We start from the raw sequence: 20,364 nt of genomic DNA, 5'->3' as shown, positions 1-20,364 counted from the left end.
GGGGGGGGGGGGGAGGGAAGAAAGGCGGGAGTGGGGGACGGAGCCACGCTTCTGATGTATGTATACCGTGGCTCGCCTCCAAGAAACATGATACAGCGTCGGTTGAGGAGCGAGCAGGGGAACGCGGGTTCGGGGAATAGATCTGCGGCGGTTTCCAAAAATACTACAGGCTTCGGCAAAAAGTAACGATCGGGGACGCTTGAGAGGAGGAATGAGGGAGGGAGGGAGAGAGAGGGGACATAATACCGCCGAGGCCACGTGCTAATTATGTAAAAATATGATGCGGTTTGCCCGCGTGCGGTGCTGCCGCGGGCTTTTATGCGCAGCCGGATTCTTTTGTGCCGATCGATAATTTGGCACGGATATCGAGCACGGTTAATTTTATATCGAACGTAATGCATGTACGTGTCACGGGATTTGGATAATGAATGCGCTTATACCTTTGATGTACGAGAGGTATCTTAAATGCGAATTAATATTTTAAAAGTTAGAATATAGAGTACAAAAACATGTGTTGAAATGATTTTTTTATGCAAATCGAAGACTTCGTTGTTTTTTTTTCTTGCACATTCAGGAAATTAAGCGACATTGTGCTATCGCGTGTCATGGATAGACAGCGGATAGACGGAGGGAATGTCCCCGCTGGGAACGTAACTGTCGGCGGACTATTTACCTGTGACGATTACGTGCGTCTAATTTCATAATTGCGGTTAATGCGAGATTAAAATTGAGATGTGGCTGCGCCGGCTAAATTAATACGTCTCGCTAGGTGTAATGTAATTGAGCGCCGGCAGTGTTCGCGTGCACAATATTTTCAATGCTATTTCCGGAAAAAGATTGTATCCATTCGAATAGAAAAAGAGCATTTGATTTTTCAATTTTTTATTTTTCGATAACAATGCGAAAATATTTTTTGAATTAATTGCATTGATCGTTAATAATTATTTGAATTATATCCGCGAATTAATCGTCACAAATTTTGATAAAAGTTTGTTGGTGCGCCTCTCGATATTATACTATGCATTCAAAGGGAACACTTGAACTTTGCGAAGGTTAATGTTATACGTGTATAAAGATACCGGGTTTGACGTAGCATGCAGGTGCACAACGTCGCACGCATGTCATACATCTTTTAGAAACTTGGCGCAGGGTTGACTGCGTAATAACATCAGAAAGATTCGGCTCTTGTTGAGAGCGCGATATTAATGCGCGCAGTAACTCCTCCGGATGAACGGCTAGAATGCTGCATGAATTTATACGCCTGCGTGGCAAGATCGATGGAATATCTGACGAGCGTATAATTTATCTATCCGAATTTCATTCAGTAGACACGGAAGGATAATCAACTTGAAACCATTTTTTATTATATGCATTATTAAAAAAATAATTTATTTATTATTTATATAAATAAAATATTACATTTATTTTTACATATTTATTATTTATTGATTTATATTAATATTTTGCTAAACTTTTTCTAAGGCAATAAACAGGTTTATTTTTTTCCTATTACAATAATTCACTTTTTCAATGATAAAAAAAACGTAATTCTTTACATCTTTATGAAAGAAATATAATGAAACAGAAAAATTTTTTGACCAAAGTGGCCAAGATATCAATGCATTACTTGAAATTGAGCGAAGGACGAGCGACTTTTCCTGTTCGTCAATTTCTTTTATTATGCCAGTATTATTTTCGCATTTCTTCGGTCTAATAAAGTCTCTCCGTTTCACGAGAGGGAGTATGAACAGAGCCCCGGCGCATTGTCGTTTTGGCGTAGCACGAGCGCATCTGCGCCGATGCAACCGCGCGATAAAATGCGGTCGTCCAAGCGCGCGATACATAACAGGAACTTTTTGCCGTGCCGCTGTCTCTTCCACCAATCTCTCCTCTTCCTTTTCTCTGGCACGCATGTCATACATCTTTTAGAAACTTGGCGCAGGGTTGACTGCGTAATAACATCAGAAAGATTCGGCTCTTGTTGAGAGCGCGATATTAATGCGCGCAGTAACTCCTCCGGATGAACGGCTAGAATGCTGCATGAATTTATACGCCTGCGTGGCAAGATCGATGGAATATCTGACGAGCGTATAATTTATCTATCCGAATTTCATTCAGTAGACACGGAAGGATAATCAACTTGAAACCATTTTTTATTATATGCATTATTAAAAAAATAATTTATTTATTATTTATATAAATAAAATATTACATTTATTTTTACATATTTATTATTTATTGATTTATATTAATATTTTGCTAAACTTTTTCTAAGGCAATAAACAGGTTTATTTTTTTCCTATTACAATAATTCACTTTTTCAATGATAAAAAAAACGTAATTCTTTACATCTTTATGAAAGAAATATAATGAAACAGAAAAATTTTTTGACCAAAGTGGCCAAGATATCAATGCATTACTTGAAATTGAGCGAAGGACGAGCGACTTTTCCTGTTCGTCAATTTCTTTTATTATGCCAGTATTATTTTCGCATTTCTTCGGTCTAATAAAGTCTCTCCGTTTCACGAGAGGGAGTATGAACAGAGCCCCGGCGCATTGTCGTTTTGGCGTAGCACGAGCGCATCTGCGCCGATGCAACCGCGCGATAAAATGCGGTCGTCCAAGCGCGCGATACATAACAGGAACTTTTTGCCGTGCCGCTGTCTCTTCCCCCAATCTCTCCTCTTCCTTTTCTCTGTTTTTTTTTTTTTATTATTATTGTTGACCAGCAATAAATAATATTTCGCAGGTGCATCCAGACGACGCGAAGCCCGTAATACGCGCATCGTCGCGCAGATAAAAGTCTGCTCGCGACGCACTATGTATTGTTCTATTTACTTACCTTGGTGCACGATAAATCATTCGATAAATCGTTTGAAAGCTCGCGTTCGCGTCGGCGAGACGCGAAACGATGAAGCGATGGTAGTGCGAGATGGAGAGAAGAAATTTCTTTTTTTTATCCGCGCGTTTTACGTCCGCTAATTGTTGCGCCTGACGTAACTGCTCTGTGTGTCAGGGATAGTATTTAATAATTGCAATCTCTCGTCGGCAGTTTCGCGCTAATTGACGCTTGAGTTCTTGGCTCACGTCGTTACTTAAGTACGTGAGATTGTTCATGCTCAATTTCATCGTTAATGGAGCGGATTTACTCTTTCTGTTTGCAGCATCCATACCCCTCGGAAGACCAGAAAAAACAGTTGGCGCAGGACACGGGGTTGACGATCCTTCAGGTTAACAATTGGTGAGTAAATTACTTTTTACACATTTTATATGCATTTATCGCGCGATGCAATTATCTGCGCGACTAAAATAGGTATTATTGCATTTTCCATTATTTTTATCAAAATATTAAAATCCCTGATAGTTTTACAAAAAGATCGCATGAAAAAATCTTTTAATTTTCAATTTATCTTGCTGTTAGTTTTACCTCCGATATTATCTCCGATTGAAAAAAATTCGATAAATCTGAAATACACCGCGGAATAAAACAAATCGTGTTGAAAACTATAAAGCACATATATTTCATTCTAAACATTTGTCATCGGGAACTGCGCTAATCGGAAATTTTATAGGGTGTGTTCAGACTCTTTCGCGTGCTCGTGAGGGTAAACAAATTTATCTCTCGGTCGTGATCGAGTCTTCCCGAACGATGACGATCGAAAGTTCGTTGCGTGCGTGCCAAGCGAGAGAAACTTTTTCTAGACCGGCGGGCATGAGAGCGGGCGGACGGGTGTCGAATCATATGGCACGTCGCACGTGTCATATGCGAATTCCAGACACCCTGAAATTACGTCCGTACATCAAACGGAACGAGGCGTGCACGACCGGAACCCCGGCACCAGCAATCGCACGTTGACGTTGCAACGAGCTGATTATTTCAGCGCGCCAATCATGCGAATACAAACGTTGTAGTAGGCATACGTGTGTCAGCAAATTTGAGCGCGAGACGAACTGAGCGAACGTGCGGAATTTTGAAATTTTTCCTATAATTTGTGTTTTTCTATCATCTCTCTCTCTCTCTTGCAAAGAAGCGCGAATTGCGACGACAGCGGTTTTCTGACTTTGATTCTAATTCGTTCTGATATCGTGCGTCATCGACACTCGCAATTTTGCTCGTTGCAGCGATTGCGTAATTTTGATAAACGAGTATTGTATTTGTGAAATTTGACGCATCGTTACCGTATCGATATAAAAAGAAATAATTCTATAGAGACAGTTATGAGAAACAGATAGTTGTTCCTGTTTCCCATATGTATTAGAAAAACAATATAATTAATGGTGGCCGCGCGCGCTTTTTATAAATAGAACATAGAAAGGTTCTTATTTTCCGCTGTATTTGTCCGATGTTGCGAGAATGACTAGAAAATAATTAGTAATGGTCATTAGAGAAATACAGGAAATTTAAAACGAGATTGTATCATCTAAGTGAGCAAGTTTCATAACGTAAGATTGAGAAACAGAAGAGTAGAACGTACTTATATATATATATATATATATATAAAAAGACGTAAATTGCCGTTTGCTCTTAGATCCAAGTGAGTTATAAAATACCGTCATTAAAGAGAAGGATCCGTGCTAAATTCCGCCTTACATTTCAAGCCACTGTAGCATCGCCGCGAAGAGATCATTTCGTTTTCCGATAAAGCGAAATTTATTCCGGATCGTTACGACTAATCGGAAACATTTCGCATCGGCTACATCATCGTCGATCGGAAATCGGGTTACGTAATTTTACATAATGTACCGCCGTGCACTTTCCCATACAATTCACTCGCTCGGATCCGAGAGCAATGCTTTGTCTCTTTCCGATGTGTTTTATCGCGCTAAATCTACACTGACCCGCTAAAAATTCTCTTTATCATGGTTCATGAAAATATTATCAGATTACTGTTGCTTCACCGCGTAAAAATACGCGTTCCGCTAATATATCGAGTATCGCGTACAGTTTCGTTACTTTCTTTCATTGCGTTCACGTGGCTTGTGTCCAAGCGTCATCCATGCGAGCGCAATAATTTCCGCGAGGCCGAGTAGAGGCAAGCGAAACCGAGTGTAAAGATCCGCTTACATATGTAAGCACCAATATACGTTCATTTCCTCGCTCGTACTCGTTGTTTACCTTGTCCCGGACGAATTCCTTTGTTAAAACGATGGATATCCCGCATACTACTCGTAATATATTTCGATGTAAATAATTTCATGTCATCAGCGTTACATCATAAACTAATAGAGATTCGTAATATCTTATTTCGAGAACGTTATATTTTTTCTTTAGATATTTGGAAAAATAAGCTAGGAAAAGTAAATTTTAATTATCAAGAATATATTTGTATCTTTCAATTGAATGATTGACACTTTCACATTTGTTTGCTCTATTTTAGACACTAAGAAAATAAATAAAACAAATATAATTATTTAATGTAATAGCATTACAATAATAATGATAATACAAAGTTAAGAAAATACTAAAATATTAAAACTTGCTTTTCAAGAACTATCCAATTTACATCGTGATTTGTTATAAATTTATTATATGATAGAAGACGTTTTCGCTCGAAAGAACGAGTTCATTCGTTTCTCGATCACCGTTCACATTACAATGAATGTGCACGTGCTCTACACTCGTATGATACAAATGCATCTTAACAATGTCGAACGACGTACGAACCGTAGCCGCATCACGCTCTGGCGTAACGCAACGTTTAAAATATATTTTAATGCGCTCGCGCGCATCGTAGCTTTTTGCAGCTATAGAGGTGAAGAGCTTGTAAAACGTTTATGTGCCGTTCGCTTTATGCACCTTTAATCTCGACGCGAAGTGCCTCGCGCTGGATATTATACTAGCCGCTATTATGTAGCGACTTTACGATTTTCGTATCTGGACCGTCAGTCGCGACTGCACTGTCGACAATCCTCCTTCCCGGTTGTTTACGCTCGCGTGTCCCGTTTTCTCGAGAAATCTCGTTTCCATCTCTCCTTCTCCTATAATACGTATGATTATTATATACCACCAATATTCGAATCACTCGCAATTGATTAGGATATTGATCACGATTCTTTTTTTCTCTAATATTTTCTCGCTAATTTTATTTTTGGTTCTCGCAAAGAACACATCTTGTAAATAGGTAAATACGTTCGCACTCGAGGACATTTCGCGAAGATATCTCGTCGTTGTCGCAGGTGTGACTGATAAGTGCAGCGCGATTACATTAACGACCGAGGTGCATATTTACGGCTGTTAACGTAATCGCCGGTACGGTCACATCGCGAATAATCGCTCGTCATTAGCGTAGGTAGTTCGCGGATATCTCGGTGAATACGAACGAGACACGAAACGCGGATTACGAAACGCGCCCGCACATCGAATCCGTTGCGGTTAAAAAGCGACGACGAATCGAGAGAAACGAGACAAGCGCGCGAGAGAGATCGCCGCGAGAGATAACTGACACTTTACGACCGTCTTCGGTACGTTCGCAATTTACGGATTCAGGAATGTAGTCCGCGAGATCTCGCGTATATCTATAATGGCGGTAATTAATAAATCGCCGTTCGCGGCCATTACGCGCGTCGTAATAATAAATTTAAATATGCGTTTCCACTTAAGGTGGAATTTCGCCGCACATTGTCGCAGCCTTGTCTCATCTTACATCGCGTCGCTTACGCAACGACATTCAAGTTAATTATTGCGAGTGTAGAGATCTTGTCAATTCTGTCTTACCGTCTGTAATGAAATTGTATTTTCTTTTTTGAATCGTTACTTCATTGCGTAACAGTGATTGCTTCTCGATGAAGTTTTCAGGCAATACCGTGATATTTCCGACGCTTATAGATCATTATATAGCGAAGTGTATTTTTCGACTTTTTGCGATTTTCTATCTAAAAGATAGAAAGAAATGAAATATCATATATAGATTGTCGTGTGTGACGTAGTATTTCATATATGTATTAATAATTTTTTCATTTTTGTATCTTTTCTCAATATGATGATTCGTTTCTGAGATAAACTTACGGAATGTCGCGTGTTATTTTTACAGCTTATAAATGTGATTATACATAACATAAACATCTTCATGTCCGCCAAATTTACAATTCACTATTAACTATAAAAAAATGAAGTCGTTGACATCGTTTTATATCCACATCATATAGATAAAGCATATCATAAAGCTACATTTTATATTTTCAAAACTTATCGAATTTCTGGAATACTTTTTGCGATGACAATCGTTTTCCGATAAAATTTCGAGACGACTGCGCGATATTCTCAGAGCTCGTAAATTATTAGACAGCCAACCGCACTTACTTCGCGGAGAGATATTCGAAGACACGATCGTCGTCGCGGCCGTTAATTCCCTACGATCCGGTATTAGCTGGAAAGGGTTAAGACGACGTAGAGAGCCGTCCCGTGAAAGCTTAGAGTCCTTCTCTGTCCCGTGGAAATCCCCCGTTTCTTCGAGTTGATCCACCCCGCCCTGTCTCCTTCCGTCCTTTCTCTCTACGGGAAACGGGGCCGTGTCTCACGCCCCCAATCTCGCTATCTTGATAGATGTTTCCGCGTGGCACCTGCGCCGGCATCCGAATTACATCGGGCCCTGTTTACCGTGATATTTAAGCGACGTAGTCGCGTCGCAATCCGGTCTCTGCCAACCCCCGCCCCGAGCGCTCCCTCCTCTCGTCGTGGATGAAATCGTGTCGCGCCGCGGTAATCTCTTTGGCTAACTTTAGCGGGAGCGAAGATCGAAATAATCCAGGTTACCGTCGTTTTCCACGGGGATGAATCGGACGAGTCTGCATACGCGCGGGGAAACCAACGACGCGTGGATTCGGGATGTGAAAAAAAAATGGGTAGAATCGCGCCGAATATAAAACGCGAAACGAATTGCGCGACGTTCTCCGATGCATCAGAGATGCATCAGAGATGCATCGGCGACAGAATGTATATGTCTTCTTCACTTCTCCGTTTCCTTTTCTCGCCCTCTTTTCCGTTTTTTTCCCCTTTTTTACGCCCGTTACGCCGCGACGCCGCGGCCGGTTTGCGGCGCGTATAAATAAAATTGTCGCGACGCCCGCAAACATTTCGCGTTCGGCTTTTGCTAAGCGGGCATGAGGAGGACGCGAGGATCGCGGTAATTGAGCACAAATCAAGTTTAAGGAGGGCCACCACCGCCAGCGATCTACGAAGTTGACGCCGCGCTGCTTCGTTCAGCCAGCCGTGCCGCGCGAGTCGTTTATATTTATTTCCATCGCTTTCCAGGACGCCCACGTAACGCCGCGCTAATTACGGAGCTGCGGCGCTTCGTCGTCGCGGGGACGGCCCTAATTGCGTCGTCGCGATTGGAAAAGCAGCGGAATATTTTGCGTAAGAACGTGTTATTTACATTCGGTACTTTTTAATCAGTAGCATTCCTCAATGTTTGTCTGGTGAAATTTTCATTTCGTAAAATAGACTCGTCTAGAAATTTTACCGTGCGAATAAAGACACGTTCTAATTTATTTTTTAGTTAACAGTGTAAGAGTGTATAATTACATTTTTATTATCTGGAATTCTAGAATCTAATTAAATTATTGATTAATATCATTTTGTGGAATTTAATGACGCTATGATATAGAAAAAAGATGCTTCTATCTATGTATCAAGATTTCGAGAAAGACAGAAAAAGACAAAGATAGAGTTACGCGTCGTTCACTTGCAGTGCTGTTCGCTTCTCAGATTCCAACTAGTTATACGGTGGAACTTAAAACGTTTGCTCGATCTTCATCCTCCTCCGCGTATTGGCATACAAACTTCTTTTACGAGAAGTTGCGTCGAGCGAAAAGGTGCGAGAAAAGGAAAGAGGAAAAGGCAAACCACCCGCGTTTTTGCATACCGAGACGAAAGTGCGCGTCGTGATGTACGATTCGCGTGGGTAGGCAGGTATATAAGGGGGCGCGCGTAGGCGGACTGTGGAGCTTACGAGGCTTGCACTTGCAACCGGAGTGCATGCGAGCCCGCGGCAATTTCTTCGCGGCGCGATAAGTTTCGTGATATATTTCGCCGGGGGAAACTCATGTTTCCGTAATGCAATTAGAGCATGGCCGTGCACCTCGCAGGAAAAAAAGAAGGGGGTGGGGAGAGACTGCTTACATCGTTGACGATGACAACGATGAGAACGGTAACGGCGACGGTGACTTAGAAATGGTTGCTCTAATTAGAATGCGCTGGACAAATGAAATAATTCGTAAATAAAATAACCGAGAAATATACATTCACACGCATCGAGGATGAGTCCGATCATCTCTCCGGCTGCTTTCTCGTTCTCTCTCTTTTTCCTCTCTCTCTCACTCCCTTCGTCCACAATTTTCCGTCACATATATCAACCTGGACAGTAGTTAGAATCGTTGCCAGCTTGTTACTGTGTATAACCCTCCGTGGCTCGCGCACACAAGCGTGCGCATACCTCTATCTAACTTACGCCTGAAAATCGCATACACAGGACCAGTGTGGGGAAGAAACTACTCGCGAGAATGTACAAGAGATTGCATACTTGCGAGTGCGAGGGAAACGGACGATTGAAAATGACATCTCTTTAAATTGCGAATGTTGCAAGTAATTTACGATAACGAGATGCGTTAAGGAATGCTCGGTAATCGGTAATTTTAAGTCCATCAAGGAATTGACTATCTTCTTATTTCAAAGCTAAAATTCCATCTTCTTGTTTGAAAATGATCATTCCCAGAGCCATCGCGAATTAATGTTCACGCGCGTCATTCCGGCAGCGTACGAATGGCGCAAATGTGTGCTAATATTCTCGCTAATTTAACCGCTCCCTTCCTCGCGACACATCTCGCTAATAAACCAGAAGTTATTTATCGGCTCTTGCGCCCACCTCCAGTTGCGCTTCCTCCTCTAACCGCGGTGGCACTCGGGCCGTTTATTTCGCGGCCGCTACTCGCGGAATCTCGACGACATTTTTCTTCCGCGCGTATACCACTTTATGCCGCAAACGGTAGCGTGCGATTCGCCCCGTTTAATCCGCGGTCGAAATAATTTTATCCGCCGGGCCGTTTGTCTCGTCGTCGCTTCCTCCGCCGACGTCGTTGGCCGCACGCGTTTTTCGCCGCACGCACATTGCGTATATCGCACGCCGTAATTTAGGTTACTTAAGTCCCCCCGGACTAAATAATTTTATCACTATGCTCATTTATTTTCCCGATGTTTCTCGCGAGTTGTATTATTGCGGTGCGCAGCGAGATATGTTTTCCTGCACACACAAAGACGGAATCGCTTTTATTTCTCGCGACGAATAATGTGCTGACATCCGCTGAAAACCGTATTTCTTCGTACTGTTTCATACGAATTAATTACTATCCCCGATGAACCTGTATCTGTCCATTCTGATAAGCGGTTTCCTGTCCGCGCGTAGAAATAATTCTACATTTTAAGCGGTCTCGTCTCATTTGTGTTTTTCCTCGACGTGATTCTTCGTCGCATACGATGTCTCGCCATGTGATTTACTCTATTTAAGACCAGAGGTCGAAATAATTTTAACACTTACAGCTGCATCGTCGTCGCGACGTAGTGTCTTGAGAGGGTTTCGATGTTAATGGAGACGAAGAGCGATTTTGCTTAAGCCTCCAAGACGACGCTTAATCACCGGACAAAATTTACCGTTTCGCGACTACCTAAGGGAAGAAAAAAGAGTGTTTGGCGAGCTGAGCATGAAACGATAAAACGTATTCCTGCGACGACGGAAACTTGTACCGAAATTGATATCTCGATATTTATGTACAATTTACGTCACGTATTAATTTTTTACGATCCTATATTTTGTTGCATGGAACAACAATGGCAATCGTATTTTTTGCGTAAGGGAAGAAGTGATATCTATTAATTTCTCTTCATTTGATTAGATAATTTGAACTGGTTTTAGCTTTATATATTTGACATAATCTTTATTTTATTATTACCGCGAATACTAAATGGAAAATATACAACGTGAAGCGCGTGAAGTGTGAAAATTTGTGTACCTGTTATCTTTTATGTCATGTTAAAGGGATGATGGTCTTTTCGAGGAGGGCTTTTTTTCTACGAAGCACAGCTTCAACGGTGCTCTCTCGATCTTTCTCCTTCTCGCCATCGAATCGTTAACATCATAACTGTACGTCGTGGGGGTAATTTAGACCGCTGTAAAACCACGAGCAGTCCACGACGTCCCCTCCGTATGTCGTATGCGTGTATATATGCGTTCGGCTGTTAAGCGACTTGCTAACGAGACATTTCGTTTTACAAAATCGCGTTCGAGACCCGGGAGCCACGCGAATGGGGCCGTAAATCCCCGCGACCGGATGTTAATATCTCCCTCCCTCCATGTAGCCTCTCGTACCCCGACACGGCTATCCTACCTTTGGTCCGCGTTCTGCAAATATTGTTTCACGGCGTGGATGTCGCAGTTTTAAAGGCAATGGCCGTTAAATGTCACTCCCGTTGCTCCGGACCGGACCTAATCTCGCGCGCGTATTCCGCGAAAACGTCGTGACTCGTTTTGTATACGGTCTCTGCCAGCGCAACTGAACGATCGGCGATAAATCATGGGCACGCGTAAAGGTGGTAACTATGAATTTCGTCATGGTGGTAAATATTCCGCGTAGATCGTCAATCGAGGATGCGCCGTGTATCATGCGAGATAAGGACATCACAATAATATGCGCGTATAAGATGATACAAAATTGATTGATCAAGTATTACACGAGCCATTTACAGATATGATAGAGAAATTAAATTACGTCGGATTGAATTATTTTATAAAGATTAGAAGAATGATATACATGCAATTTTCTATTTTTGATCTCACACGATCGTTGAGAGTATCCGGGAATGAGAGCAATCTATATCGTTTGCATTTCAAGTAAGCAACTTTGCGTTTGAAGTCAGCTAAATCGGGATTCGCTGCAGATCGTTCGATTACCCATAGGATAGAGAATAGAATCGACTTCCCGCAAATGAGGTCATCGAGGTAGAAAGCACGCTATTATGGGAAACAAGGATAGACTCACCGTCTTACCTATTCAGTTGCGGCGATTATTCTACAGTAGATTTTCGAGAAAATCGCCTGCGACGATCTCATTTCTGTTCGTTGTGAGAATAATCGAACGGTAATGGAAAATTTGCATATGTACATATCTCAATTAATTAAGAAGGAATGCGATATACTTTTACAGCCAGAACTCTCTGAAGATACGCTTGAATTTATAAAAATGATTCTTATCTTTATACCAACCTTTTTTACTTAAAATTATCTCAGAAATAAAATTTCTTTAGAGGTTATCATACATTCTCTCTTCTGAAAGAATGAATCACTCCGTGTAATTCACTCGCAATCAAGATTTGGCATCTAGTCAATGTACCGCTTGAGCTAATTGGAAAATCGTTATCGTTCGATCTAGCAAACGATCGGAAGGCGCGTCTCCCGGAGAATTTCAGGAATGTTTCTGCATTCCGACTGGACTCGCGATGCGAATCAAAATCCACGCAGAACAGAACGCAGAACTCGTTTGCGCGCTGCGAGGCCAGGTGATACCGAGGATTGTAAGTCAGCCGGGTGTGCGATGTCACCGGCGCTGTGCTGGTATCGCGTCGCCCCATCACCTTTCGCGGTGCTTTCCTACGGCGTCGGTACGCCTTATACGGGCGTCTCAGGATTTTCGATTCGATCGATCGTACGGTCTCGTTATTCTCCGGAGTTTTAAAGGCTGCGATCTACCGGTTGCCGAGTGTACTGTCGACACGCAATAAAAAAAGAATTGTTATTTAGAATGATCATATTCTTATTTTGCATTATTTTTATTTCGTTATATTGTTTAAAATCCAGCGGGATATCTTTTAATTTATTTAAAATGACACGTTATGTATAATACGATTTTAGATGCAATAATTTAATCCGCTATATATAACAAAACTCGGCATGTGCTAATTTCACACTCGCTGGTTGACTTCTCAAACGATCTCATTTAGTCATTTTCGTGCCGCGTATCCACCCCCTCAACGTCTCCCATCAACCCCGCCGAAGGCTCGAAGAGTCCCCTCGATGCGGTGATACTACCACCATCGCCTCCTGTAGCTAGCAGGAAACCCTCTGGGGGCCTCGGGGTGGGCAGGAGTCGGATATCTAATTAGCGGGGGCTGATCGGTAATTACTACGATTAATCAATCCGTTTTCCATTTGTGCGCGCCGCTCGTGCTAAGAAGTAGCGGGGTAGAAGAGCGAATAGAAGAGCAGGGTAGGCACGTCGTAATAGTCGACGAGGAAGGGGGGGGGGAATAGGTCCTGGTTAGAACCTCCGGAAAGGGATACCGAAATCGTGAGAGAGAAAAGGGGCGCGGTTGCGGCGAAGCAAACTTGTTCCGCGATTCCGTAGCTGTGGTAGTTTCGAGATTGGGATTGTCGACCTTCCGGTCAATTAAATTTCCACAATAAAACCGCGTTTGTAGACCTTGGATATTACGTTAACATTTCTTCATTATTCTTCGTGGGATGCCGGCCTGTGGAAATGGAACTTCTCTTAACATTCCCATTTCAGGGAAAATCGTTTTACAAATAACGAATCTTTTTTCTTAGATATGTTTGTTCCTGCCAGTTCACGTTTGTGTATAAAAGAAGACTTTGCTACGACTTTATGAACGACTTATGAACTTTATAGACGATATGATTAAATTATGTCTTCCTTACGTCTCCTTGAAATATCCGCCGTTGACGAGCAGACGAGACGAGGATGTGCGATATGATTTGTATTAAATTGATCTTGCAATCGACATGAATTGCACTTATGCGCTTGTAAAGTGGAAAAAGATAGGTGGACAGAAGGGAAGTGGAAGGAGAGGATCAGTAGCGTTACGAGATTGACCGGGTCAAATGCATACATTTCGACCCACTCGACAAACTTTTATTGCATTAGGCTTCGCACGTGCATTTATTTCGTCCGCCCCTCCTCTCTCTTCTCTGTCCTGCTCGCTTTACATTCATTGAGAACCGGCATTATCACCGGCGTAGGCACAGGAAGGACACTTTTGACTGCGTGACATGTGTAAACGAGGTCGATGGTCTTAACGCGAGATAAGCACGTGAAAAGCATTATCTCTGAAAAATGTTAAAAAATAGACATAAGAGTTGAAAGAGAATTTTTTTAAATTCGTGAATTTAAAGTTATAATCTAAAATATTAAATTATATAAAAATTATTTAATTTACAGAAAAAAAGTCTGGTTTGACAAATAAAATAAAAAAAAAAGAGTTTTATGTAAATTTTTATAAGATTTTATATTGCAGAATAATTTTACAATTATTATGAAACATCATAGCATATATTTAAAAAATTATTTTTAACAGTTCATCAAAAGGTATAGCAATTTTTATAAAAAAAAAGATATCCTTTTAACACCGAAGGGATCGCAAGATCTAATAAGAAGGATATATCGCATTATGATGTTACGGCACTGTAGAAGTAGAATCCTATTAGGAACAGCGCGCTAATGTTGCATAGGGGCGTCGAGGCATATGGAACGAAATCGCTTGATGCCATTAGCCTCGACTTTGTAAATAGTTTTCGCTCGAAGAATAACAACGCCGGCGCGACGCGGAATTGAGGGGTTGTAACCCTAAACCCTCGTGCTCGCCATTCTCCGCGAGCATCAACGTAACGAAGAATGCCTTCGTATGGAAGGAGTCGATTGTGATCGATCACCGGGGATTGCTCTCTTCAGACCCTTTCACGAAAGGGTTAGAGCACACTGCATCCGGGGGATAGGGAGGGGGCTACCCCGTTATTTGTTTTGCGCGAGAAGATTATCGCGTTATTACGCTCAGCGAGTCAAGGGTCCCAAAGATCACCCCTAGGCTCGAAGACACGCAAACACTTGGCTTCTCGAATTACATTCCGGAATTGAGAGACGACACATGCCCTTTTCTATTGTAATTTTCCAACATTTACAAAATCAAAACATTTTCTTAATAATTCTAAAGAATCAAATAAATGAAAGTTTTGAAAAGAAGTTGTAAAAATATATTCACACAAGTACATTATCAAGATAAGTTTTTCAAAGAACTGATCGAAATGTATTTGTCTCGCAAATTAATAAATTTCAGTAAGATTCGAATACTGATAAAATTTTTATAAGAAATTTTCTTTTAAAGACGCATGACTTCGCGTTAACGTTCGCAGGCGGTCAGATTCTATCATTGTTTTAGCAAGAGATAGCTGAAGGTGAGCTTGTAGTTTGAGCGCGCGCATGAAGACGGACATAACTGTGGTTATGGAAGAGATGATGGAGCTGGAGGAGATAGAGACCGGCCGCCGCACAGAAGAGCCGTTGAACAGGGACAATGCTTTCATCATTGCCGCTCTTTCTTTTATTCCCCGCGCCGGAGGTGGAGCTCTTCCTCTCTCTCTCTCTTTCTCTTTCTTTTTTTCTTTTATGCTTTTTTGGCCGCAAAGGATCCATTGTCATCGAGTTGTAGGTGGATACCGTCAACCGGTAGGTATCAATGTCTCTAGGCGGCCAAGGTTTGGGGGATGAATGGGTTTTGTAAAAGTCCCTTCTTCCTTTCCGCTTCCTCCCGCTCTATATGCCTCCTCCCAATTGCGTTGTCTGCATCCTCTCTCTGGTACCGCGTTCTAAAAGACAGAAACACTCTTTTCTTCTCGGCCCGACCGCGATTACGTTTGCTTTGTCAATAAAATGTCAAATTAAATGTCTGCGCGTGGTAAACTTTGGCAAAAAACGAGGTTAAATGCCTGTATAAGCGATAAAAAAATTATCTTTAACTCGGTTTATTATTAATCGACATTAAAATTTATATCAGAAATCTATGTAAAGTTAATTCGCGCGCACGCACATAGCGTACGCATTTAACATGGCATTTATGCTTTTGTTATTTTCGATCTGGATATGTATATTTTGATGTTGCGGTGAGAATTTTCATTGCTCGGGCAAATCCTCCATTTTCATCTGATGTCCCCGAGGATGAAGACATCTTTCGGAGTATTACCTCGCGATTGTAGGATGATTGTCGTCTGGGAGCCCCGCGGGAGGCCGCCAGATGTTTCGCGGCGACCCAATCAGACAACCCCCGAAGCAGTGCGCGACAATCAACCATCAAACAATCTGTCACCCTCCGGAACAGTCCGGTTGCTTGGATGATCGTGAACCAAAACACACACGTACACACAACTCTTGGGCTCTTCGGCCTTTTCACGGAGCGCATGCAAGTGAGCATATGTCTTCACGGCCGGTTTAATTATTTTGTGCGTTATGATGCGTGTGCGGTAAAACGCGATGCTTCTTCATTTGTGCGTTTCATACTTGCCACACGCTTCAACACATTATTAGCCACAATACATATACAATAGCTGTAGAAACAATCACACATTCGTAATTAAAATAGATTCTATTTTCATATGTATGTTTGTCATTTTCGTATTTTATATATTTTATAATTTTATTATCCAGAAAAAATTAGAGAGTTTTCGAAATATTTATGATTGAAATAGCAAATTTTCTTTTTATTTTCTTTGTTCACTTTGAAATAATATCAATATCATTGTCATTTTCACAAACTTATCAACGTTAACCAGATATACAACGAGAGTTTTAAGATTCGTAAAACCTCATATTTGGATCATGTGAGAATGGAGGTCGTCTCTCGGAGTTTCAACTGCCATAAAGGACACCATAGCTAGGATCTTCTAACTAAGGACGCATCTCGTGATATCTTGCACGGAAGGAAGCAAAAGGCGTTCACGGGGTTACAGCGTACCTGAAATGCCTTGCTGCGCCATTCGGAAGCTCGTTTGATGGCTCGTGTAGCCATTATTGTCTCCGGCCAGCATCTCGTGTCGTTACTAAGAGCCTCTACGGCATCGTTGACCACACATCCGATAACGACAGAACCGAGAAATTGTTAAAATCCACCGGCAACGCCCTTCGGCGCCGTCTATCTTGCTTCGTTATTTACCCTAGCGTAGCTGCTCGCCACATTTCGAACTTATTTTCATCCCCCCTTTTTAGTTCATCCCTTTGTTCGTTTTCTCTTCCTACGTGGGTTAGAAACGAGGAAGGTGCTAGCGAATGCGAGTTGTGGAGGAAAACGGCGGAGGTGGAACGTAGTAACTAAGTTTTTATTGGGCAGTATATTACGCGGTCCGGCGATGGCTTCCGTCTCGCCAGCGTCTAAGTTAAGCGGATAACCGTATATTTCCGAAGAAGAGGATCACATCGGCCAGCACCTGCGTTCCAATACTTAGAGATGTCCCTCCTTCCATCTCATATCTTGCTCTATCTTCTTTTCTCTCTCTTTCTTTTTTCGCCTTTCTTGATACCTTTGTTTTGCCGATTAACCACATCTTGAAAATATTTCTTCTTAAAAGTTCCGTCATTTCAAAAATTCCAAAGTGTTATTGTATGTATGTATATTCAAATTGTAATTCCTGTTTCTAATATTTTTTAATGAGAATAATTGAAAAGATTATCGTTCATAAAGATACAATCTTGCCTTTCCAAATCACTTATTTCGCTATTCAAGTATAAAGGTATCCGAAGTCTACTCCTTTCGGGAACTTCAGTCTCTTTACCTTTAATTAATTACATGTCCCCCTCCCCTCCCTAAGACCTTAACCGGATTGTATTATATTAAATTTATAATAGTTTTCACTTCCCACGCGGTGTTAAAGCTTGTATCCCTCTTACCAGGAAGCAATTTGCGCTAATTACGAACGCTGCCTAATTATACATCCGACCTATCCTGCTTGCAGCCCCAAATCTCTCGGCGTTCCCTTCCTCCGCGTCTTTCATCCTGCCATCCACTGAGTTTGTGAGGAAAAGCCCTCTTCGTTACAGCGAGCACATAGAGATCCCATTTATAATGTACGAGATACGCGTGTGTTTATACATAAGCGCAATTGGCTACAACGTTTCGCGTAAGAGTCGGGATGAGTGTGCGCATTTATCTGCCCCACAAAGACCGCAAATCTACTCGAGCGTAGCGCGATATTTCTGCTGAGCGATCTAGTATTCTTTTTTAGATTTTCTTCTCGTTCGCAATATTGAAGAACATTGGAAACAGTATTCTGTATTTCGCAAATTTGATGGAAATTGTGCGAGTTCCAAATTTCTTTTATTACTAAAAGATAATTTTATCGATGAAAGTTTTACCAATGATAAATATTCATTCGTGCTTCAAGTATAACTCGGCTTTTTGCGGAGTCATTATACATGTACATATGTCATTATACAGATCGTATGATTATATGCAAGATTTAATTGTTGTTAACTTAAACACGGCAATGTATCATAAATCCGTGATTCGTCTGTTGAAATTCAGTTGATTTTTAGCCGCGAAAGCAATATTCGAGAATATAGTTGTAAGCACTTCGAACCCACGAAAATAACCAGAGGATCTCTGGTCCCGCGGGACTTTGCATATTTTCGAATCTGAAAATATTCACATGCAAAGTCTTCTTGGCGTCGGGGGTAGGGGGGACGAAGAGTTTTGTGGAGGGCGGCAATCGGGGGCCGGCCCGTTTATAATAAAGCGCAATATCCGAGGATTTCCTTAAGTTGCATATTCAATGATTTCCTCGGAGACTTTGGTCGTTCGCCGTAGTGGTGCGAGGGGAGAAACAGAGAAAGAGAGAGAGAGAGAGAGAGAGAGAGGTAGGGCGAGAGTAGCTGTATGGAGGGAGCAACGTAAAATTGGAATCGTTAAAACGAACCAGGCACATATATACTGATGTTTAAAATAATGCGATTTCATTTCTCTCTCTCTTTCTCTCTCTTTCTTTCTATTGATATAAAGAAATTATAAACAAAAACATGATATTTTTGTCGACATTTAATGCAAACTTTCTATGACTGAAAACTTAAGAGAAGAAGAATTTATTTAAAAAACTTTATATTAGTATATCACAAAATGTATGAATTTTAATTTTTTAATGTTAGAAAGTTTCAGAAATTGAACTGTTTATACATATACATATCGCGTATATCTTCAGAAAGTTTTATCGCGATGATAGAGAGAATCACGCTAGTCATAATTCGTTAGTTGAATGACAATTCGGAGAGCGAGCGATTTGGTCCTTAGGTACGCAGATTACCACGCACTGTTTGACGCGGTGTGCGTTGCCGTGGGTGGCACCGGAACTTCAATTCAGCGTGGCAGCGGCCGACTACATGATAAATATTGTTTAGCCTTGTCCGACGTTGAACCGGTAAGTGAAGCCGGGGTTCGTCGTGGCTGATGGTGTTGGACCGGGTGAGTGATGTCCAGGCGCGCGCCTCCCGTCAACGGGATAGGTCGGCGCGAAGGAGAATGATGATGACATAATGACGTCGCAGTGGGCGAGCAATAGCTGACATCCGCCACCGAATATTCTAAATCACTTGCTCGTTCGTGTCCTCGTCGTTCTCGTCGTCGTCGTCGTCGTCGTCGTCGTCGTCGTCGCCGCCGCCGCCGCCACCGCCGCCGCCGCCGACGTCGCCGCGCGCGCGTCCGTCGTTCTCCTTGTCACCGGCGTTGTTCGCGTGCTTGTCACCGTCATTCGTGTTTACGAGCCTCCGGCACCCGCTGCCCGTCCATCTCTTTGTTACCGAAATTCAGTCTCCGAAGCGCTGGTGAATGGATAGTTACAGGATGTTCATTATGGAGCCGCGGTACGTAATGACGGAAGCGTAACGATGATTACGTCGCGCTGCGACCGCGCGCTCGTGGTCCATCAAGTGATAATTTTATGCAGCAATTCGTGAGCTTCTATAAATCGCGTTCGAAACAATAAATTAGTGGACGGGCTTTTTATCATGATTTCAATTAAAGATATTATGCGATATGATTCGCTGTATTAAATTAACGGACATTGTTGTTTAACGCGTGACGTTTAAGAAAATTATCATTACTTCGATGTGTTTTGGCAACCTCACGCGACTCACAATATAGTCGCTTCAATATACTCAGCTTTAAACATGTAGAAATCCTTCGGTGTATCACTTAGAGCCCGTTAGCGACGATGATGTGGTACTATCGACTAGAGCTGTTTAAAGGCGTCAATACGGTGGCGAAGAATAAGGGCATTCCCTGGCGCCCTTCTTACAACGCGACTCGTTTCTTCTATCCCGGCGACCGGAGGTACAGTTACCGGTGCAAAACGTGGGAGGGCGTATCATGGAAACCTTCCCTTATTCCAGGAGGGCAGAGTAAGGGAGAAAGAATGCCGGGGTCTATGAAAAATGATGACGCGGCGCTTGTAAAAGAAATGAAATCGGGCCCGCCGAGAAAAAAGAAAGTGGAGTCTGCCGGTGGGGTTGAAAATCGAAGGGTGGCGATAGGGTAAGATTCAAGGGCTG

The 20,364-nt window shown here is 42.1% G+C and overlaps 1 protein-coding gene across 4 annotated transcripts in view; it reads left to right on the top strand.

Annotated features, from left to right (window-relative positions):
* Nucleotides 1-20,364, top strand: part of LOC115234269 (homeobox protein homothorax) — a 403,166-nt gene that overhangs the window by 303,718 nt on the left and 79,084 nt on the right. For all 4 annotated transcript variants that reach the window (XM_029805219.1, XM_029805218.1, XM_029805217.1 and 1 more), the window contains exon 11: nucleotides 3,165-3,241. In XM_029805219.1, coding sequence (XP_029661079.1) covers nucleotides 3,165-3,241 — 77 coding nt within the window. The remainder of the gene's footprint in view (nucleotides 1-3,164; nucleotides 3,242-20,364) is intronic.

The sequence above is a fragment of the Formica exsecta genome, unplaced genomic scaffold (genome assembly GCF_003651465.1).
Source record: "Formica exsecta isolate Colony F162 unplaced genomic scaffold, ASM365146v1 scaffold2, whole genome shotgun sequence".
Classification (NCBI taxonomy): Eukaryota; Metazoa; Arthropoda; class Insecta; order Hymenoptera; family Formicidae; genus Formica; species Formica exsecta.
The sequence above is the reverse complement of the archived record's forward strand: the minus strand, read 5'-3'. Positions and strand labels throughout refer to the sequence as shown.